Source organism: Falco cherrug, chromosome 4, assembly GCF_023634085.1.
Source record: "Falco cherrug isolate bFalChe1 chromosome 4, bFalChe1.pri, whole genome shotgun sequence".
NCBI lineage: Eukaryota > Metazoa > Chordata > Aves > Falconiformes > Falconidae > Falco > Falco cherrug.
This window is the reverse complement of record NC_073700.1, coordinates 51810972-51834067: the sequence shown is the minus strand read 5'-3', so window position 1 is coordinate 51834067 and position 23096 is coordinate 51810972. Positions and strand designations below refer to the sequence as shown.

The following is a 23096-nucleotide window of genomic DNA, read 5'->3' as shown; positions in this document are numbered from 1 at the left end:
AGGAGGGCATCAAGAGTCTGAACAAAAACATCTGCAGTGGTTGGGGACAGAATCTACAACACAGTCTCACTCATGGGACCTTCAGAGTTTTACCTAAATCCCAAAAGACTGTGCTGGAAGCAGAAGGAAGAATACAAGCTCACTGGACACCAAGTTAACTGATCCTACTGCAAAACAAAGACCATGACAAAGCCATAACTAGGTCCTGTCTAAGACGCTGCAGCCTGTTCCTTACCAAGCTGTCATGCATGGCCAGTTCCTGCTTCAGAAGAATAATCTCCTTCTCCAAAGCCTTCACTGTCCCCTAGCAGGAAAACAAAAGCGTGAGCAAATGACTAAAAACTATTGGAGAAAAAACTGCAGAAAAGCATCATTAAACTGGCTGCTAGGGAACATTACAGCTGTGTACCAGCTCCCCCAGGGTTTGCCATCAGGTTTGCATCAGTGAAGTAGTGTGTCTGGAGATCACTTTGCCTTTGATTAGCTTCCAACAGGACAGCTTCTGTTGTGTCCTGGCTGTACTGCCTGCAGAGTCAGCCTAAGCCATCAGAAGGGTCACCTATTTTTAATTTGATGCTTTCCTGATCTGGTACCATAGGGGCCATCAAGTTCTGGACTATGAGATATTATCTTGAAAGCAAAGAAGTGTGCGGGTTTCCACTCTGACCCTTACTGAACTCAGTAGGAGTTCTGGCATTAACTTTAATGGAGGAGGGAGTCTCCTGTGGTGTGTTTGAATGAGTTTCTCCATAACATGGAATATATTCAAGCATTCACTACTCAGAATGCATTTCCAGAAAGGTAGGGGTACACAAATCTCCTTGGGATTCCGTGAGAACTGCATACCAAGCTGTTTTTTAAGTGACCAAAGCACAACAGCTTCCATAAGCTCTACTCTTTCAGCTACTCTCTTCCACTCCACACATATCAATAAAAATGAAAGGAACTGAAAAGGAAAAGACAGTTTGTTGCACAGCTTCTTCTGGAAGCTGTTGGAGGAAACTCCCCAGCTGTTTCTCTGCTTGCCAGCAAGATCAGACAATGAAATACAGCAGGGTGCTCACACACCACATGTGTTACGGATCAGATAATTCTAAACTTGTTCTTTGGGCTATCAGCAATTCATAGAGCATTTACTGCTGCCAGCTCTGTTTCAGCTGTGAAAGTGCACTCAGGACACCTAAAATACTATGATCATTTTCTTTAAATTATTTTCTTGTTTAAACAAGTTTTGTAATTGGGACAAAAACGTTGTGTTACCAGCAGCGATGGGGGTAACGCTGTGTAAAGCTGCAGGTAGGACTGGAGATGATTTCCCCACACAGCAGGGGAGTAGTCCACATCATAATACCTCTGTTAAGAGGTGAATCTTATCAGAAAAATTAAGGACTTGTATGCATGAAGGTGAAAGAACTACAACATGTCAAGGAAGATGTGACCATCTGCATGAGAGTACCCTCTAGCATATTTAAGGTAACTGTCATTAAATACGAATGAAAAAAGTGAAATACTAATAGTTTTATCATATACCTAAATGCAGTAAGTGCCATCTTGGTTGATGAGTGGTAATTCATTAAACTACCTAATTTCCCTCTGGTTTTTAAGGTCATTATCCTAAACATTAATGAACCTGAGAAAACATTCCTTCTTCCCTTCCCTTTCTCTACATACCTCTCGGTCACAGGTCTCATTGAGGACTGGCTCTGTTGTGATCCATTTCATTCTGGTAGCAAAACGAAGAGAAGACAACTGAAAAACATGGGGTTTAAGTTACTGAAAGAGATATTGGCAAGGATATAATTTCCATAATCTGTTACTACTTTATCTTATCAGATCCCAGAACACAGAAATACAAGAGCTATTTAACTGCAGGAAGCAGTATAGGGGATTTCTCACTCCAGGAGCATACCTTTCTAGTGCTCCCTGGCTTCTGTGTGATGTCTTTGTCTCTTCTATTCTGCATGTGGACAGCTCTTGGTGTACCAGGGCTGTGATCTCAGAAATACTCCCATTACTAATCAAAATAACACATCCTAAAAACTCCAAATCACACCTCAATGGCCTTCAAGCTTAATTCCTGCAATGGTGGTATCTTGAGACTAAGCCCCTGCAGCCTGAAAATCCTCCTCTTGATGAAAAGTATAGCAGCTGTCTCCTCAGCAATATTACAAGTTTCTAGATGCTATCAGAACACAAGGAGGAGGATAAAAACAGTTCTGCCTTGAAGACAACTGCATAGCCGGTGCCTGCGTTTACATTTTTTTGCTACGTAAAACTTTCTTGGCAAAGAGCAAAGTGATTACCTTCCCTGTGTTACAGTTCAGCCAGTTCACACAGCGAGACTGTCACTGATTTCATTATTTCACAGGTTAAAAAACCTAACCGTTAGGAGGTTACTCCTGATTCCTGAACCAGCAGAAAGCCAGCTCAGCTCTGATGCAAACTGGTGCAATTCCACAGACCTCAGTAAGTGATGCACCACTCAAACACATCCATAGAGTTGTACCAACAATAATCATTAACACTATCCAGTGTGCTTAACTTTTAGCTGCTTGTGCCTGCTCTGTTTCAGGCTCTCATTTTGCCCCTGGGCCAGCTACCAGTCGTCTGTTTGCAGCACAAAGCAGATTGGTGAGAGCAATCTGTTTTCTGAGCCTTTGAGATAAGATGAGCTATCCAATGTTTCTGATGAATTAGGCAGGATGTTTCTCTGGGACTCCTGCCATGGCCCTCCAGAGACTGTTCCTTAAACCATGCTAAGGCCAATTGCAACAGTAGCAGGAACAAGACTTTTAATTCTTCAGAAACCAGTTCAACTTACAGTCTCCTCCACATGCACAGCTTCCCCACAGATATTTGCCACTAGGACAGTATTGCAGTTTCCCCCTGGGGAAAATAAAAAAAATAAAGTGAAGAATGTAATTTAGGGTTTGTTGTTGTTTCCTTTTCTGGAACGCATTACATTATGTGCTGACTAAAATAGAGAAAAAGAAGTAACAAAGAACACAGCCAGTTTGTAACTGTCCCTCTAAAATTCCCATGGGTACAGAAACAGAGAATGACTTAAGAATAAAGGTAAAAAGTGTTTCTCATGTGGGATGATGCAGTAAGAAGATAGGAATACAAACTCTGAAAGCCCGAAATTGGAAAAAACGGAGCAGAGGATTTTAGAAGCCCTTGGCCTAAACCTAATAGCAGGGAAACTGGCAGGACAGTCACTGCCTTTCCGAAAAGCAATGCAAGACTTGTGCTCGGAATGCCTCAAACATCACTCTCATTTCTGATGACTTCGGTTACTCCACACAAATGTCTACAGCCTTTTTCAGCTGCCCTCCCCTCCCATGTCTCCAGCCTGCATTCCAAGAGCATAAGCCTTTCCTATGAATTCACGACGCACTGCAGCTTTGGGTTTATCATCTCTAGCCTGATGCTAAAGCAGGAGCATCTGAAAAGGCTTGTAACATGCTGGCAGGGGGGAGGGTGTGTGGTGTGTTGGTGGTGGTTTTTTGAAGTATTCTAACCAAGGTTTTGAGAATTTCTACTGGCTGGATCAGTGTGGGCTTTGTACTGTCTCCCACGCCTGCTTTGTATTTGCTGAGGAAAGACAGACATCGATGATGAGTTCCATGTGTTTAGATGTTATGGTCTTAGGACTTCATATGCTCATGGAAACAACACTGTCTTCTAGGAACTATATGGGGCTGTTGCAACGCCCAGCTCTTACCCAGTGAGTCCTTGAGAACGTGTGTGAGCTTGCTCTGCCGGAAGGGAATGTGGTCCCTCTTGGGATCAGCCAGGGCAATGACGATTTGCTCAAGGAATGACAGAGACTTGTTGATATAGGTGGCTTCTTTCAGAACCTGTCCTTCAGACTGTAATGAAGATCAAAAAGCAAAGCTTCCACAACACGTGCTTCTGACCATACCACAGAAGAGAGCTTTTTCCTTACTGCAAGGAAAACTCTGACTGTGGCAGTAAGGAGCCAATTCAGACCCAAAGAATTTGTGACCAAAGAATTTGTGACCTAGAGCTTTCTTCAGTTTAAAAAAGCTTTCAGAGACCTCAAATTTTCATTGCAAGTCTACAAGGACCACTGGCTTTCCCTCCCAAAGGGTAAATTATGTATTTGTCACAAGGCTGATGCGATTTCTATTCTGACCAATATGGAATGTCCCATGGGACATGAGGAGCTTTCAGTTGTTGAGCCCTAATGCTCCAAGAAAGTTTCAACAGTTTGCCTGCTGTGGCCGGAAGTGGGGGATTTGCACTGTCCCTCATGGAATGAAGAGGAAAATCAGAGGTTCTATGAGAAACAATAGACTCAAATTAACTAACTGAGTCTGGGTCAGGTTGGAAGGCACATGCAAGATGGGAGTCACTGCCATGTGGACTTAGAAATGATACACCACAGCTGCAAACAACCAAGCACCCTCTGATGTGTTAACGTGACTTACAATGTGTCACAGTTTCTTCTATTTATCACAGAGTGAACTCTGTTGTGGGGAAAATCTGTAACTTCATGTCCAGTAATCAACACCTTCACACGTTGATTACTGGACTCTTCATCATGGACTGAAATATTTCTTCCATTACTTACTCCAGTCTTGCTCAGTCTCTCTGAGCCTGCCAGATCTATTAAATTGATCTTCGAGTTCACACATTTGACATCTGAGAAAAGTCTGAAACGAGACTGAGAAAGAAAAGAATATAAAGTGTACTTAACAGTAGACAAAACTGAAATACAGTAAAAAACAGACAGGTGAAGATCCTCAGCTATTTGAGTCCCTAAAAAAGCTGCTGCAGCTCTTACCTCAATATAAATAGTAAAGATGCAATGAGATCTGGATGAGTTCTTATTCAGTGTGTGCTCTGCTATCACTCTGTTGGTCTCGCCCTGCAAATGAAGTAAAAATTCAAGACTGCTTTTAAACTTTTGCATTGGTGGAATAAAGGGAAATTAGAAATTCACACAGCTAAACAAACAGTGGGTCGATCTCCACTCTGCAGAGCATGTAACACCGATCAGTTGGCTAGAGCAGTCAGAGCAGGAGCTCACTCTATTTGCCTCGCTTTCTTACTCAAAGGCCTCTCAAAGCATTTCCCAGTGCTGTTGGTAAAGGTCACTTTACGGTAATAATGCCTTTTACTGGAGACCACGTTATCTGCATTTCCATTTTCAAGACTCAGCTCACAGAATTGTGGCTTTTTGAGGAACAGTCAGGCAACCCTTGTTCAGAGGCAATACCTCCCCAGCTGTTTCAGTTTCTGGATGACTAGAAAACCTAAGAGCTCCCCAAGACTCAAACGTCACAGAAAACTCACATGTACATGATAGCCACCAGTTTGTAATGCCTATTTACAGGAAAAGAAAGCAACACTGAAATTGATGCTGCATCTGCTTGTTAGGAGTGCCAGACTATCACAGAGCTGTGCTGCCAGGCTGGCAGGCAGAAAAGGAAACGGAAGGCTCTGCAGCATAGAAATGCACTTGTCAACAGGTTTCACAGCCAACTGGTCTGCCTGGGTCTCAGAGAGCTGGAAGGTCAGTGACTGGCTCCATGCTAGGGAGTGTAGATCTAAGAGCGGGAATGAAGGTGAAGTTTTCTAAGCAAATCCTACCAACCCCACTCAACAAATGAAGAGCCACAGCATAGTTAGTGAGGAGCCTCTTCAAAGCCTGGAGCTTTCTCTGTGAACCTAGAACCACAGGCAGAACTCATCTAAGGACCTGAACAGATCCCCAGGCATCACTTGCGCTTCTTCTGTGAACAGATCTCAAGTTACACTGCATTATCATCTTCCTTCTACTCTTTAAAAAGAAAGTGGGAGTTCCTGCAAAGCACAGAGGCTGGCTTAGGACACCACAGCCCCATTATTAAAAAGTGAAAGATTTTAAGGACACCAGATGGCTCCCGGTAAGAATATGCTTCCCACATAGAGAATCAAGTATTTATTCATCTTTTCCTTATGAACTAAAACACCCACAAGTAAAAGAAAGATGCAGATATAAGTAAGCTAACTCCCTTCACAAATCTAGCCCATTGTGTAAACATCCCTGCTGTAAAATTTGACTAACAGTACCTGTGCCACAGTCATCCCAAGCTATCTGCCAAAGATGTTGCTGGTAAGACTTTATTTGGAGCACTGACATAGCTAGGACAGGCAGGTGAGTTTTTCAGGAAGAAATTCCAGTATAGGTCAGCTGGCGGGTCTGAAAGGATCCCAACTATCACGCACTTTGTACTAAGTCACTCACTGACACCTATGTCATAACCAGGGTAATGAAAACAAGTATTTTGGGAATTGTAGAATCGTTGAGGTTGGAAAAGGCCCTTAAGATCATCGAGCCCAACCATTAAACCAGCACTGCCAAGTCCACCACTAAACCATGTCCCTAAGTGCCAAGTCCACCCGTCTTTTAAATACCCCCAGGGATGGTGACCCCACCACCTCCCTGGGCAGCCTGTTCCAGTGCTTGGTAACCCTTTCAGTAATGAATTTTTTCCTAACATCCAATCTAAACCTCCCCTGGCACAACTTGAGGATGTTTTCTCTTGTTCTGTCACTGGTTACTTATTACACGGTGCACACTACAGCTCTGCAGGATGTCTTCCTGAAGACTCTCTGGAGTATTCCCAGTCTCTTGAGTCAATGTTCTTTATTTCTTGGTGATTCTGACACCATTTATTATCCATCAACCCTAAAAGTCTCTGCATTTCCATTCTGATGAGATTTGTCATATTGGCTTTTATATTAGCATCATAAGACCCGAACTTACTGATTTTAAGACCTGGTCTAGCGGAAGGTGTCCCTTTCCACTAGAATTCTAGGATTCTATTATTTTATGGTTTCAATAAGTCATTCTGTACCATCTCATGAAGTTTTGGCTGTCTGGGATCTCAGTCTCCTGAAGGGGCCAGTGAGGTGGCTGGTGAGATAAGCTTTCTGAAATTAAGGCAGATTCTGTGGCTGCCTTCACTACTTTGGTGCTGCCTAGAATCTCCAACGCTACTACATTCTGAGGTCTCACCCCACCATATTTCCTCCATCACTTGGAGACTTGTTCTGGCATACAGTAAAAACAGGGTTTCTCCAGGGAGATCTTACAGAATCTCTGTGCCAGGGACATTTTCCTTGCAAGAACATGAGCTACCAAGAGTTACCAGCTCTCCTACCCACAATGAAGAGAACAAAGAGGGTTGAACTTCCTCCAGCCGCCCTGGCCACCCACCTCCTACTTTACTGCCTCCTCCCTCAGCTAAGCCAATAAACATAACAATCAGATGAAGTGTAATACTTGTTTTCTCTTGCCTCAAAAAAGAGATTTAGAGCATCTTCCTCATGGCTAACCGAATGTATAGATAAGCCCTTCACATAAACACCCTGTGGGCAATCCACTACAGCCATCTGCATGTCACTGGTCCCACTGCTTGTCATCGTGGACAGAAGGTCAAACAAGGTCTCATTGTAGATTTCCAGGTAGGATATTCGGACCTTGAATGGATCAACAGAATGTGCAGTCGCTTTGAAGACCTATACAAAGACAAAGAGTTTGTTAGTGGCAGTGCTAGTTCACAAAAAGAATTATTAGCTATCTATGGCTTTCCAGAGAAGCTATTTAAAACTTTCTGAATGGCTATAAGTGCATCTGCGTCTGTGTGGCTGATTCGGAACTGTGGTTGCCTGAGGGCTGACAGGGCTAAGGCAATAGTTTTAATATGATTTCGCAAAGATAGTTTTGAAAACAACACTTTAGAAGGCCTGCTTACATCTGGGAAGCAGAAAGTACTTTATGTGAGCTAGTAGAATTAAACAAAAACCTCTGCAAATGACAATAAAGTGTAACTACAGAATTCCTCCCATCTTTGTTTCAGGTGGTATGCGTTATGCCAGCCCCACACTGTGTGTGTCAGTTGTCTTTGTGAGAGTGGAGAGCATTCTGCAGTATTGCTGCATAAAGATAGGCAGATCTGCCTCCTCAAAGCAGTGACAAACTTGTGCTTCTGGACTGGGATGTATCTATGCAGCAATGGGCCTGACAAATCAGCGTGTTTCAATCCAACACCACCCCAATACTCTGAAATGTTGCCATTATCAGCGCACAAGGTCACAGTGTAGTATAACAAAGGTACAAAGTTACTATGTTTTACAGGCTCCTTTATTTCTTTAATGATCGTGACTTAGATAAAGAAGAAAAAAAAGGACTCATGAAGATAAACATAAAACATATTCACCGTGTCACAACACTTTTATGAGTATCAGCAAGAGCTGATATAAGAGATGTCCTTGTTATTTCTTCTAGCCTCTTTTCCCATTCAGATCCAGTACCTGCTGTATAGCTCGGGGTATGATTCCTCGATGCTCATACTCAGCAGTTGCTCCCGTCATTGTGTAAGTTTTACCAGCCCCCGTTTGTCCATAGCACATTATCGTGCCTAGGAAAGATCCAAAAGCAAAAGAATAAACTCAGGAGGGAATCTCTGCATTTCTCACACAGAACATCAAAAGGATCTCTCCCTCAGACCAAATCTCCACTTCCTGTAAAAATAATTAAAATAGCAAAAAATTACCGTTATAGCCAACTAAAGCTTCAGACACCACTTTCTTAGCCACAGTCTCATATGCCAGTTCCTGGGAGGTATTGTGAAGGACACCGTCCAGTCTAAAGGCCCAGTCAGTCTGCCTGTTATTCACAACTCCTTTCTTGGCATCTTTTTTGATGTATATAGCTATGCTCTGAAACCCAAAAAGAGATTAACATAACTTCAAAGGCCATAAAGACTTTCAGCAATTATTGTTGGGAAAGAAATACCCACTGAAGACCTGGAGGTAAGAAAACAGAGTATAAATAATATTATTGTTTTACTGACCATCATGGTATTTTCTGGTAATAGATATTCTAAATATGTCTAATCTCATTGGTTTACCTTTCTGTGAAGTGTCTGATTCTGTGTCCCAGGGGAACTATTAATTGAGCAAGAAAAGGTGAAGGGAGGAGCTTGCATAAGGGGGAGCTAGAAACAAACTGTGCCACAGGGAGACCTCTTAGGTTGGAACTGTGCTTATCATTGGAATTCCTCAAGGATCAGTAGGAGTCCCAGTCCTTTTGAGGATTTTCTCTAGTGACTATCACAAGAAGTATGTTTTCCATAGTCACACTTCCTTATTACAAACCCACAAGCCACTGTCAACGCAGAGAACAACAAACAGAAGCACATGCATCAACACGCACCAAAATGGTACGCATAGCCTTAAGGAATGGAAGAATTCTGCATTTCTGTGGGCAAAACCGAAATCAGATTCCAAACCCTTCACATCTGCTATCTCTTTTTTTCCCTACCTTGTTGTCTGGCCCAAACTTGATCATATCTTGAGCAAATTCGGCTGTTGGCTTGACCCGCACAAATGCATGGACTCTCTTTTCTACTGCATCCATTCTAACTAGACAGGAAAAAATGGAAAAATCAACAATGTTGCATTCCCTGAAATGAAGCGTAAAGTTATTTTTCACGAAAAGGCAAGCTACAGAGCAGTCAAGTTTAAAAATGAAGTGTTGACAAATGTTCAGCTGCAGTTTCTATTCTTTATCAAAAGCAACTGTGGGCAAACAGTTGCTGAAAATTCTTTCCAGCATTGTTCTGCTCAAAAAACTGAGTGCATATAGAAAGAAGGGTCTTACTGATCATAATTTCCTCTGGGTATCAGGCCCATTAGTGTTTGATAACCCAAGCTTTTCTTCCTCTTAGCCTTGCAAAGCAAAATAATTGCAAGAATATGAGATAGACTTTCTTTTGTCTTGCATTTTCTGTGCGTCAAGGCACAGGCAGTCTCCTGTTTTGTAAAGTCAGTTCATCCAGAACTGCATTTCAAGCTTCTGAGGCTTGACTAGGATGTGTTATAGGTGAAACCAAGCTTAAAGGAGCTCCACAGCACTGCAAAGGGCTGTGCAGCCCATTGATATGCCAACATTTCCAAGGCTCTGAGCAGCAAGTACCTTGTTTACAGTCTGTATCAAACACACATTGCTCATACCTTTTTAACCCTTTCTTTATGCTGATATGCAAAAATATTTTAAAGTTCCTAATGAAGAGTTGATCTTAAAAGTTTCCAGAAGAAAAAAACTCACAACTCCTGGTAAAATTCTTGTGTTGTTCTTCTGGTCAATGTGGATTCAGTAAGTGGCTGCCAATATCCAGCAAGGCTAGAGGATCTGCTGACTAAAATCCACCAGAGGAGGGCTCAGGGGATACATCCAGCTGCTGAAGCCCCACCTGAGAAGCACGCATTGAGTATTTTTAAACCCCTGGAACATGCAGACCATCTTGACTATTTCCTACACACAAACTGTGCTCAGTAGTTGTGTAATATCTAATGCCAACTTCTCGTTTCAGAGAAAATCTTTTGCCTTTCTTGTATATTAAGTATTTTTATTTGTGATCTCTCCATCGCCTTATCTGCTGTGACTGCTCTAAAAAGAAATGTAGAGATGTGAGCTGAACCAAGACTTCTCTTTATTTAAATTAGAGGTGAGCATTTGAACAACTACCTGATAAAGGTACCATGGGTGCCTTGTCCTTTTCCTAGACTACTACAGCGATGCCAACACAATGCCTGCTGTAGAATCCAAAAGGATGCAAGGTTACTGTGACCATAATCTCTTCAGTATCGGGGACAGTCTTCAAATAAACAAACTGTGAAAAAGCATGGTGATAAAGTAAGTGCACAGACGTCATCATGAGGATTGCCACTAAGTGACACACACAGAAAGGTGCCAAAATATTTGCCAGCGCTGCATAAATAAAGGCAGGAGCAGCACAGGTACAAGAAAAATGGAGATAGACACAGTTTTAAAGCTGGTAGCCAGCATGGAAATGATACTCATCTGGTTATCAGGATTGTTAGAGATCACAAAACTCCACTACACAAATATAACGCAGTGCTGGAGTGGTATGTGCCTTATTTCTTCAAAGCTGCAGCAAGAAGCACAGCAGGAAAAAGGAGCAAGGGAAAATTTTAGGCAAAAACTCTAATATGAATCAGAGACAGAACAAATTCCAAATGAGTGGCATTTTCCACACTGCAACAATGCCCATTGTTCAACATCAGGACAAAAGTAATTACTCCTGGGGTTATTTGCTAGCATTAGAAGATTGGAAGGAAACATGAAAACACCTCTCTGGCAGACTCCTGACCAGCAGTGTATAGACCATAAGCTCTCCAGCTCATTAGTAATACCCCAGGCATCCAACCACTCTGATTATTAATTGTTTATTTTGCCTGCAGTGGAATTTTTATTGAGGTAATATGAAAAAAACTACGTGTTTATTGGTCAGCTAACCAAAAATGTTTCTGGCTCTTTGACCACTAAATCATTCTCCCCCAGTTTGAACAAGGCCAAGAGCAAGACTTGCCGTTACTTTCGCTCATCATTCAGCACCTGAAACACAAACCAAGCAAGCAAAAATGTGCCAAACTCCAAGTTCCTTGATCTGTCCTTATACAGCAGATGAAGCCAGCAGGACTCCCCTATTTGTCTCAAGATTAACAAACTATTTATGCTCAGAATTAATGGAATCACAGTTATCTCTGCAATGGAGGCAGACGCCAACGTGCCCACACAGATTAGAGCCACAGAGAATTTTAGATGGGGGGGTTGGGGCTTTTTGGCACATAAACACATAGCCAGAGCAGAGCAGTGTAGTTTTCAGCTCTGCTGGAGAGACCTGAGCTTATCCATTATGGACAGACAAAAGCTTGGGCCAAACCATAGAACAGAATCACCTAATAGTTTGTGCTTTGCAAACTTTCTTTTTATTCAGACGTTTGTTTACATCATACTGTAAAATACAGCTGTTTATTCAGTTTAGAGTAAGGGTTACAGTTTGCAAAGCACACAACAGCAGATTTATTTTATTCAGTATACCTTCCTAATGCATCTTCAGAAATTACAGGTGTGGTGTAATGCACAAATCTGTGAATTGGTGCACTTCCTAGCACAGCTAATTGACGTGTGATCTGTTCTACACAGAGAGTAGTGACAGATTCCCTGTAAAGAATTGTCTAATTCACTATCATCTTCCCGATTTCATTTCATTAACTAATGGCATAACAAGAAATTATCAGACATTTTGAATTAAATTGCTTGGAGGGAGGGAAAAGAGAAAGGGACACCCAAACCCCTATTCCTACGCTTTTCTTCCCCCCCATGTCAGAATTTGTCTACAAGGGAGTATTCTGGAATAATTACTACAAAATGAACTGTCCATGTCAGACCTGTTACTCTCTGCTCAAAGCACCATTTGTAGTTGACCTTAAACACAGGTGCAAAGGGGATGAAGTTCTCTCTATGACAGTCTCTTTCAACTGTCAGATCAAAATTTTCAGAAATAGGACCTTGTAAGTCAGCTTCTTACCTTTAGGTTTTGGCACCTAAAGACATCTAAATAGCGAAGTATTGGGTTGGAAGGGACTTTTAAAGGTCATCTAGTCCAACTCTCCTGCCACAGGCAGGGACACCTTCCACTAGCCCAGGTGGCTCCCAGCTCCGTCCAGCCTGGCCTTGGGCACTGCCAGGGCTGGGGCACCCACAGCTGCTCTGGGCAGCCCGTGCCGGCACCTCGTCGCCCTCACAGGGAAGGATTTCTTCCTCATATCTGATCTCAGTCTGCCCTCTTCTAGTTTAGTCATTCTGCCTTGTCCTAAACATGAGACGCATACTGGGGAGGCAAAGCTGCTTTGGGGGGGGGTGACCATTAGGCAGCTCCTAGGATTCCAGTGATGCTTCCAGCATTGAATCCATCCAGCTGGACACCTAAAGCCCAGTTCTGCCCCAGCACCCCAGGCCATCTGTATGGACAGGACCACCTCTGCCCCAAGGAGAACAGGGGCGACAACAGTCCCAAATTACCTTCTGCCTTCCCAGCTGAGTGCAAACCAAGCAGAGTGTGGGCTGCGAGGCAGCTGGTGACACAGGTACTCTGATAATGGGGGCTTGGAGAGGTAACAGAAAAGGTGGGAGGAGGGCATGAGGATAGCTGGGATAACAGGGAATAGAGGGAGTGCCATGGACAGCCATACCCACAGCCCGGCTCGCTGCGGACATGAGCAAAGGAAGTTGATCTGAAAGGGGGCTGCGGGGACAGGGAAGGGATCATCCATGTTTCAGCAAACCTGGGGGGTGGTGGGAGTGGAGACTGCAGGGAGACAAGGCCTGAGGAGGGAAACAACATCTTGAGCAGGTGAGGCTGGGGGGCAGCGTGGGGGAGAGCAAAGCCTATGGGGAAACATCACCTGAGGTGTGGGGAACAAAACAAAGGCGTACAAGGCCTTGAGGAGCGGGATGAGGCCTGGAGGAGCGGGACTGCGAGGCCAGGGGGCTGATGCGGCCTGTGGGGACAACACCGCCGGGTGAGACGGGTTACAAGGCCCTGAGGAGGAGGAGGCGACTCCCGGGGGCAGCCCCAGCTCCTCACCTACCTGCGCCCCCGCCTCAGCAGGGCCCGGGCGAGGAGAAGCCCCGGGGCTGTGTACGCCGTTGCCATGGCACCCGCCTCTTCCGGCAGCTCCCGGAAGTGGTGGAGGCGGAAATGGGAGGTGCGGGCGCCGCGCTACGGCGGCCGGGCGGGGACAAGGCGTGGGGGAGACGAAGCGAGGCGGGGAGCGGCGGCAGCAGCCGGGAAGATGCTGGAGGCGGCGGCGGCTGAGCCGGAGCTGGACCCCGAGGACCTGGTGCATTTCTCGGTGGGGGATTTGCCCAGCCGCGGTTACGGTGTGATGGGCGAGATCCGGCGGCAGGGCAAGCTCTGCGATGTGACCCTCAAGGTGCGGCCCGGTCCGGGAGGGCTGAGGGACCCCCGGGCCCTTTGCCGGCGAGGAGGAGGCAGCTGGGGTCCCACGGGTGCCTTTGCGAGGGAGACAAGGCGGGGAGGTGAGGGCCCCTGTGGTGGGAGACGGGGGAGCTGAGACCCCTCCGGCCCCTATAGTGGGGAGATGGGGGAGCTGAGACACACACCCACACTCCGGCCCCTATGTTGGGGGGACGGGGGAGCTGAGAAATCCCCCCCTAGGCCCCTGTGGTGGGGAGAAGGGGGAGCTGAGACACCCCACCCCACCCCGGCTCCTATGGTGGGGAGAAGGGGGAGCTGAGGGCCCCCCCCTTCCCATGGCTTTTGGCAGTGTAGAGTGATGGTGCTAACACCCCCCCCATCCCCTGTGGTGGGGTATCAGGGGGTGTTGGGCCTCCCCAGTCCTGGGGGGGTCTGTGAGGGCTCCTGGGGGTGAGAGGGGTGCTGAGCACATCCAGCCCTGGGTGGGTGCAGGGATGTGTCAGTGACACCCTGTCGCTGATGCTGCCCCCTCACCACAGAGGTGATGGAAATGGAGCCTCCATCTCCCTTGGGACTATCAGGGTTTCTCCAGCAGCCAGGAAGAGCATTTAAATAAAATACCTTGTTTGGGAGGAAAGGGGGCACCCCAGACCCCCCACCATGTTTTGGTGCTGGTCCCGGCTCTGGGGAGCGCTTCGGGGGGGACATGCTGTGGATGGGGTTGGTGCAGGTTTATGGACCAACCTCTGCCCCAACCCATGGGAGAAGAGACTTTTTCCCTAGGAAAGCTTTATTTTTTAAGAACATCCACTTTCCTACATCAAAGAAATAATCTGTAACAGTGGTAAATCCTCAGGATCATGTTCCTGGCTCTGTGGAGTTGGGCTGGAAGGGTTTTGAGAGCAGCCGGCACTGGGCAGGAGATGCTGGAGTCCTGCAGAGCAGGAGCTCACAGGCAGAGCAGCTTGTTGTGGGGTGGATGCAACGTGTCGGCTCCTAGGATTGGTTGAGTCATTCCAGAATTAATGCTGAAGTTTAATTAAACATGAAGGTGTTTCCCAGCCTACTCATGCTGAAACTTTTCAACCTACCTCCTGCTGCTGAAGAAGGAGCCGGTGAGGGTTTTGCCTGTCGTGGAAACCACAGGATGCATGATTGGGGTGCATCCCTGGGCTGTGTGGGTCTGCTGCGTCCCCATAGACCAGCTATAGCCCCCTGGAAAAAGGGGCTACATCACGGGCTGAAATGCTGTGAAGAGCACAGCTGTGCGCTGATCCTCCTTGGTGGAGGTTGTACCCTCTAAGATGTGGTATTTGTGACTGTCTGTGCCATAACCTGGGGGCATTCTGTGACAAAACTGGTTTGTGATGGAGAGTGCCATTTTGTTAGAATTAAACTGTGTATTGGTGCATCTGAGGTGGCTTTTTGTTGCAGAAGGAAATTCTTAGGTCCTGTGGGTCCTGTATCTCTGGAATCACGGTGGGCCAGCTGTGGGTCCTCTCTCTGGGGCTGGGCTGCTCTGTGTCATCCAGAGGGAGACAATAGCGATGAGGTATATGACCCCAGCCTTATATCAAATAAATGCCTGACCTTTGTTCTACAAAACCCTTCTGAATAAGTAGGTTTACCTTAGCAAAATGCTTTTTAAAATCTTACTTATCTCGCTTTGTGTATCTTCCGCTGCAGGGTGGGAAAACTTTTAAAGCCTTGAGGGCTGAAGGAGCTCTCTGGTCCAGCTGTCAGAATGAGCACCCTGACAGTGCTGGGCAGCTTTATGGATGAGAGCATCATGTTGGCCCTGCTTTCTTTTTTCCTTTTATTTTCTCTTTTGTCTTGTTCCAGGGACTGTTGTTATCTGGGGAGAGTGCAGAGCCTTTCATCCATACAAAAGTTTAAAATATACTTGAGAAAGATGTCTCTGCCATTCTTAAAATTAGTCTTAACTTTCTCCAGTGCCTGGTTAATTCTTTATTATGCTGAAGAAAGATCCCAGCAATGACTGATGCATTTGGCAGAGGGCTGACGGTGTGTTTCCGTGTTGGTTCAAACAGTCCTGCTTTCCCTCGTACATACACAGCCTGAGAATCCAAAACACTTCGTTCGTTAGATTCCTCTTGTTGTATTGAGTCACCACGTCAAAATATGCCACCTCTTTGCTGCTTCTGCCTCTTGACATCAGATTTCTCAGTGCCTGTGTGTCCTGTGGTGATTGAATTAGTGCAGCCTGCTGAATCCAAGCCAAATCTTTGATCCCCATTGTTCAGTACAGGGTGTCTTCTGTAGCTGCTGAATGTTTAAGAAGTAATTTTTCTGAGCTGGACTTCGGAGGTGGCTTTGAATCTTGAATTAGCTACCTTGAACACAGCTGACGCAAAACATGCTTTCCCTGACCTTGCTCAGGAGCGCTTTCCACATGCGTCGATGAAGCTGTAAATCCCGTGTGATGCAGAAGGTGCCTGCCAAGTGAGTTGTCTAGCAGGGATGGCGTTTGAATGCTTTTTACCCAAAATGAAGGTAGGAAAAGCACTGAGAAGCATTTAAAGTCCATAACTGAAGGAAACCGTAGTAGGTCCTGATGTGTGTTGCACTGCTGAAGTGAGATTGTTACCCTTTTTATCAGTCTTAGTACTTTTTGGCTGTCATGTCTGTAAAGAAAAAAAAGCAGCCAAACACTGTTTTGGGCCAGAAGTTGGATTCCTCCTGATGGTGATCACGTTCAGGCTTGTGGCTGTAACAGGAGCAAGCTGTGTTGTTGCAGCACAGTTCAGGTTTTTAGTGGCCTCTCTACAGATATCAGCGTTGGGGTCAATGGCTGTAAATGATTTTCCCAGCCCACAAGAAATGTTTGCTGTACAAACAGGCCTAAAATTGTTAGGAAGTTCAGTACTCTCGTTTGTTTGTTTTAATTATTCCCCTTGTAAAACCAGGTGAGCATTCATTCAGTAAATAGGAGGGGCAGAATTTGTTCTCCTTTCTCAGAAACTGTCTTGCTACGGTTCATGCCGCTCTGCGGGAGACGGTGCTGCCTCAGCAGCATACAGCAGCTGGGCTTAGATGCGATTAAAAGCAAGAAGTGCTGATTTGAATGGCTCCCTTGGAGTTCCGATTATTCAAACTCAGCTTAGGGAAATCTGTCACTGCTTCTCATGATCGCCCATGTGAAAATAGGGCAGTAAGTGAGCTGCATGTCTTTCCAGCCGCTTAGGATGTGTTCATCGAGAGCCAAAGCTCCTTTCCTGCTTGGACGGTCAAGCCTACAGATTTGAAAAGTCCTTTTCTATTCCTGTCTCTTAAATAGCCGCAGCTCAGAGCTCCTTTAGAAGATGTTCCATCAGAGACATCTGTCCTTTCAGTCTCCCTTTCGTGAGTCTTTGAAATGTTTAATTAAACAATGATTTGAGTATGATTTGATAGAAATGCATGTGAATAAACTGAAGGGAGGAGGGAAGCAAGGAGGCACACCTTATTCTGTGGTTAGTTCATTTTCCTTTGGTGAAAGTACAATTTTTGCTTACTAAAGTCAAACTTCTGCTACTACTTTCTTCTCTCAGAATCACCAGATTGTGTGTTGATCTAGTCTTGTGGCCTTTAAAAAAAAAAAAAAAATCAACCAAAACTGTTTGTCAGTTTAACCTGACCAGAGTAATATTTTAGAAGAGTGAGACTCCTGTTTCTCTGCTCATCTGATATTGGTGGGTTGGCAAAGCTGATGGTTGCCTCTGCAACAGAGAAACACCAAGCCCAGAGCGATCATCAAGCACGCAGAAAGGAGGCTTCCTTACTTTTTTTAAGTTTGGTGCGTTTTGAGGCTTTTAGCTACAAGTACAAGTGTGTCAAGTGGTTTGAATGGAGTTACTTCAAATTCAGTTTTCAGTTTTGGACTATATGCTTCGAGGTGTGATAGGAGCCTCTGAAACCAGGGCATCCTGCAAAGCCAGCAGAGAAGCAGCCGTTCTCTGCACGCCTCCCCATCCCCTGCATCTGGGGTCAAACTGGGGGTTCCAGCCGTGGGCTGAAGTTTGAATTGTCCACGTTTCTCAGGCTTGAAATGGGCTGTGAGCAGCAAAGTCTATGCATGTGCTGGGAACGGGTTCAACCTGAATGCACCTAGTGTCCTTGGCGTGGAGCAGAACCTGCTGTAGCGAGGTCTCTGGGTGCCCCCAGCTATGGGTCAGATGTTACTGCAGTTACAGATGGCTGGGTTTTTCAGATTAAATCAGTGAGGTTTGACTTCTGCATCCACCTGTTTTCCCCCAGAAGCTGGATATAAAGGACTTTCAAGCTGTCTCCACGTTTGGAGACTTTTGGGTTGTTTCCTGGCTGCCTTTGCAGTGCTGTCATGCTCCTGTCCAGGCAGTACGCTGCTTCTCCCTGGAGCTCTTTCCTCCCAAGAGCGTTTCACCCTTAGCATCATTTTTGGTCTAAACATGAACTAGGAGTCCTCAGTTTTTTCTACTACCAGCACTGCTGTTGATTTTACCTTATTGGTAGAAATTGATTCACATCTTACTAAGCTCACAGGGTGAGAAAAGCTCTGTGTTAAAGGTTTGAGCCCTCATAGCTTTGGTTTCCTATACACAATAGCATGGCAGAACCTTTCCCACTTATTTTACAGTGAATTTATCATCTTTTTTTTTTTTCCTCCTATGTGTGGGTGTTCTCAAAGTGTTTTAGACCTCATAAATAAATGCTGCAAAAGTGTGAAGAATTTCAGTTCACTGACAAGTGTGGGCATTTGGGGGTGTTACTCCCTGATCTGGAGACCCTGATCTGCTTTGTGCTCTTCCTGAGCATTGTTTTTTGAAGACAAATATCCCCTCAAGACAAAAGCTGCTTGGGCAGCTTTGTTTTCTGGAGTTGGCATTGTCTGCTCGAGGCCAAGGTACAAGTGCTCTCTGAGGACACATCAGCAGCTTGCTGGAAGCCTGCGGACTGCACCACCCTGTAAAACAGGGAAGCAGTGCTCATCTCATTCCTTCATTGACAAATTTGAGGGGAGAAAATGTCTTTACAGCTCCTGCTCGCTCCAGTTGGAGCCAGAAGGAGAACTCATTGCCAGGCTGCCACCTCCAGTGATCTTGGCTCTGTCAAAAGAGAGGTTTGTGCTTGTCTAAATCCTCAAAGAGCAAGGTTAATGTGAACTCCTCTTATTATTGCTGCTTCTCGTTTGGTTTTGAATCGCTTGAATGCCGTATTTCCATGACTAACTCCAAGAGTAATTAGAAAAGTCTCTTAAAAAAAATAATGCAAGCTTGGAGAGTTAAAATATTTCTGAGCTGTGGGGAGGTTATATTATTTGTTTCATATACGATCCGAGTTGGACTGACAGGTGATAGTCCTGTTGGCTTTTCTCAGCTTCTAATCACTGCTTTTCCAAAGCAGACTGTTAACTTGAAACCCTCCAAACTCAGCAGACACACCTGAGAGAGCTGCTGCTGCCAAGCAGTCGCGGAGCTGGAGGAGCCTCCCCTTGTCCTGCCGTGGCAGATAAGTGGAATTCCAGACAGCTTAGGCTGCCTGTGTAATTTCAGCAAGGTCCTTGGAAAAACCCTGTGCCTGGCTGCTCCGCAGATGTTTGAGCATGTTTGAGATCCTTAAGGAAAATGAGCTTGGTAGGAGAGAGAGAATATCTTATTATTTGAAGAAGCTGGTAGATTTAAAGAACAGATTATCTGTTATGCACATGAGACCTTGAGCTTAACGATCTTGTGGTACAGCGGTAACAAGCTACTTTGGATTACAATTGGACTTGGTTTTTCACCCAAGGTCTCAGCTAGCGTCAGTGCTGTTCCCCTTATATAAAAGATGAGTATTTTTAGTGCTTTGTGAAGACATTAAACCTGAAGCGTTAGCAGAAACCACACATTTCTGCACTAAGCTTTTTACTCTGGTTTTTTGAGCATGGCAAAAAGGCTTTACTGTCTAACTACTAAAAATTAGTCTAGACCACTGGTTTGTTTGCTTTTCTTAAAGCAAAAGTTGTCCTATGGTTTCAGGTGGGCTTCAGTGATCTGGAGATTTAACCTGGTGTCTGGCAGGGCCACGGGCAGATACTTCTTGCCTGGGTAGGAGCTGGATGCTGCAGGATGAGTTAAGAGCAGAGGCTGGGCGTTCTCAGTGTTGCTGTAGGGGTTGTTGGAGTACAGGAGAGGTTTGGCATTACTGTTCTGAGGAGGTTGGAGGAACCTGGCAGGGAACCAGGGTGCCCACAGCTTGAGGGGCCCTCAACTGTTGAGTTAACTCTCAGCCTGGCTGGGGCTGGAAGGGCCCCCTGGAGCCCCCCCAGCCCACCCCCCTGCTGAAGCAGCTCTTCCAGGGCAGGCTGCACAGAGCCACGTCCCGGCGGGTTGGGATGGCTCCAGAGAAGGAGACCCCACAGCCTCTCCGGGCAGCCTGTGCCAGCGCCCGGCACCCTCCGGGGAAAGAAGTTTGTCCCCAGGTTCCGCAGGAGCTGCCTGTGGTGCAGCCTGTGCCCGCTGCCCCTTGTCCTGCCGCTGGGCACCCCTGGCAGGAGCCTGGCCCCGTCCTCCTGCCACCGCCCTGGAGGCGCCTGTGGGCATCGATAAGGGCCCCCGAGCCTGCTCCTCTCCAGGCTGAACAGTCTGCTCCTCTCCAGCCCTCTCGGCCTTCCCTCCTGCGGGGGAGGCTCCCGTCCCCTCATCAGCCTCGCAGCACCCGCTGGGCCCTCTCCCGTAGCTCCCTGCCTCTGGAACTGGGAGCCCAGCATGAACCCTGCGCTGCAGATGCAGTGTCCCCATGGCAGAGCAGAGGGGCAGGATCCCCTCCCTTGACCTGATGGCCATACTGCTCACGCACCCCAGGGTCCCATCAGCGTTCCTGGCCGCAACACCCTCAAGTTTGGTTTTGCTGGTCCTTCAGGAGCATGAGGCAGGGCTGGACCGATCCCTCGGGATGCTTCCCTTCCCCTGTCCTCGTGGAAAATGGAGGCAATGGGGACCAGCAAAGCAGTTCGGCTCCTCTCAGTTGGACGTGGGTTATCTGGGAACGTGTGTTTGTTGTACATGCAAAAGGGATGGCTTTCCTAGGTCAGAGCAATTCGTTACCATCATACCAGCAGGTCTGTCATTAGTCTAGACCAGAAGGGTGTCTGACTTAATGGCATCAGTCGCTTGGCTTTGCACAGGCCAGGTTTGATGTAAACTCTTTCACATCTCATCCGGCTGCTATTTGGGAGGGAAGGGGTGGGTGGGGAGGAAGGGTATTTATTTCAATACCTGAATTTTTATACAAGATCTCTTAAACTTTAGTATTCCGCTATTTTCTGTCTAGCAAAACTTCACTGTGATGGCTTGGACACTAGCTTAGTTTCTGCTGCATCCTCTCTGTGACTTGCATGACAGCGTCACGTCAGGAAAGATGCTCTTTGGCTTGGGTTTGGGGTTTTTTTGTTTTCTTTTGAGAAGATCTTTGCAGGAGAGAACTTGAGAGACTTCTCAGCTGTGCAGAGTAATGATGTCGTGAAAACAATAGATGCCTGTATTACACCTACACCATTTTTCTATGGAGAAAGCTTCATCGTACCCTGGAACTTGTTAACATTTTGTGGGAGTGTAAGGGAAAGCATGCCTTTTGTTAGCCAGTTAGAGAACGTTTTGAAAGGGAATTTTGTGGTCAGAAAAGACACTTTGCCAGCAGTGGTGCTGTTTGTGTTTCTGGTAAACAGTATATTTTGTTATGAAAGAAAGGCACCTAAAATTATTTATTATGAAATTGCACATCCTTGCATAAAGGGGGAAATATTCTGGAAGATGAGATGTTTTGCTCAGGCTTTGAAAGGGGTGGCAGTCCTGCCTGAAGGAGTTATACGCAAGCATCTTCCCAGTGAGCTTGCTGATGTGGAGTTCCTGGCGTATTTCTCTTTTCAGTGCTTGTATAAATAGCTACTTCTGGCTTAGTGTTGTGAATATGATTGAGTTTGTGATGATTTAATTTGTGCTTGGAGACAGTCCTGAACTCCAGGCTCAAAAAGCAGAAGATAAATGCACTGATTTGTGTTTAACTCAACAGGAGCACCTGATTTCCCTAACATCACAGGTATTGCCACGGAACAGTCTGTTCTTGCAAACAAGAACTTCCACCTCCAGCTGAAAGCTGAAATCCCCAACCGAGGCTCTGGTTTAGACACACATCCCACAGAGCGAGGGAGGCCAAACACTGAGCGACATCCCAGCTTACAGAGATTTCTTAACAGCTTCCCCCAGGACGTTAGGTAGGCAATAAAATCCTGCTGCCAGCAGGGAGCTCTCGGGGTTGGACGCATCCTGCCCTTTGGACACCTCGGTCCTGGGGGGTATGCAACAGTATATAAATATAAAATAAAAAGGAAGATCATTGGAGACAATTCTCGAATACGGATGGAAAGGGCAGCTGGTTCCAAAGGCTGCGTGGCCAAGTGCGAGCTGCTCTGTAAAATTGTAACAGGAATGGAGCAGACCATCTTTGCTGGCTGCACTTAATGAGGACAAAAATGGTTTTTTTCTCAATCAGACGAAGCTTTTTATATATATAATTTTAAAATTTTTTTTGTTCTTCTGGTACTTCTGGAATTAGCAGGCAGGGCTGTGATGGATTTTGGGTGAGGGGGAACCTGTCAGCTGTAGGGTGGAATGATACCAAGAAAAGCCTGAGCTCTTTCACTTTCATATTAGACTTGTGGACTGTAGCATGACTCCATCAGGTGTAGGAAAGCATATTTATTTGGCTATAAGGAAAGGAAATCATTTGGCTCTGGAGATAGGAGGCAGTTTTTGAAACAGAAGATGCAAGGATGAATCAAGGGGACATAATGCTGTGTGCTCATCCTCAGAAGTATTTTTCATCTTCTACAGGAAAAACAGGTATTGTCCTTTGCCTGCAGCAAGAAATTTAGTTGTTCCTTTGGGACTTGCCATTAAGTGCTGATGGTATGAGCATAATGAGAGCTTCTAGACCAGATATCCCAATTTATAAATCTCCCCGAGGGCCCTCTATCATTACAGGAGCAAGTTTTAGAGAGGAGGAATAAAAAAAGGAATTGCAGGTTTTGTCTTGTCCAGTACCTGGAAATAGTTTCCATTCAGCTGTTGGCGATCGCTGCGTCAACCAGCTCTTTGCTGATGCAGCTCTGTGGATCTCGCTGCTGACAGGAGCCAGTCCCAGTCCTCTCCCTTCCCCTGCTATGACAGCAGAAAATTATTCCTTTTTTTCCCCAGCTTATTTCTGTTTTATTGCCCTGAACAGCAAGGCCAGGTAGGTGCTAGCACCGCGCAA

General features: G+C 45.8%; 2 protein-coding genes across 9 annotated transcripts in view; one reads left to right on the top strand and one right to left on the bottom strand.

Annotated features, from left to right (window-relative positions):
• KIF9 (kinesin family member 9) overlaps positions 1-13559 on the bottom strand; it is a 32835-nt gene extending 19276 nt beyond the window's left edge. For 5 of the 7 annotated variants that reach the window (XR_008732238.1, XR_008732239.1, XM_055710172.1 and 2 more), the window contains exons 1-12: positions 13477-13559; positions 10547-10691; positions 9341-9441; positions 8571-8736; positions 8329-8435; positions 7312-7533; positions 4811-4894; positions 4598-4690; positions 3725-3872; positions 2822-2886; positions 1672-1749; positions 236-304 (exon numbers count right to left, since the gene is read on the bottom strand). Coding sequence is in view for 5 of the 7 variants with exons in the window: in XM_055710172.1 (XP_055566147.1) it covers positions 236-304; positions 1672-1749; positions 2822-2886; positions 3725-3872; positions 4598-4690; positions 4811-4894; positions 7312-7533; positions 8329-8435; positions 8571-8736; positions 9341-9441; positions 10547-10562 (1149 nt within the window). In the remaining 2 variants the exon portion in view is untranslated. The remainder of the gene's footprint in view (positions 1-235; positions 305-1671; positions 1750-2821; positions 2887-3724; positions 3873-4597; positions 4691-4810; positions 4895-7311; positions 7534-8328; positions 8436-8570; positions 8737-9340; positions 9442-10546; positions 10692-13476) is intronic. The other 2 variants (XM_055710173.1, XM_055710176.1) reach the window with 1 other exon arrangement.
• A 68-nt stretch (positions 13560-13627) lies between these two features.
• KLHL18 (kelch like family member 18) overlaps positions 13628-23096 on the top strand; it is a 29235-nt gene continuing 19766 nt past the window's right edge. For both annotated transcript variants that reach the window (XM_055710179.1, XM_055710178.1), the window contains exon 1: positions 13628-13821. In XM_055710179.1, the coding sequence (XP_055566154.1) occupies positions 13681-13821 (141 nt within the window). In that variant the 5' untranslated portion in view covers positions 13628-13680. The remainder of the gene's footprint in view (positions 13822-23096) is intronic.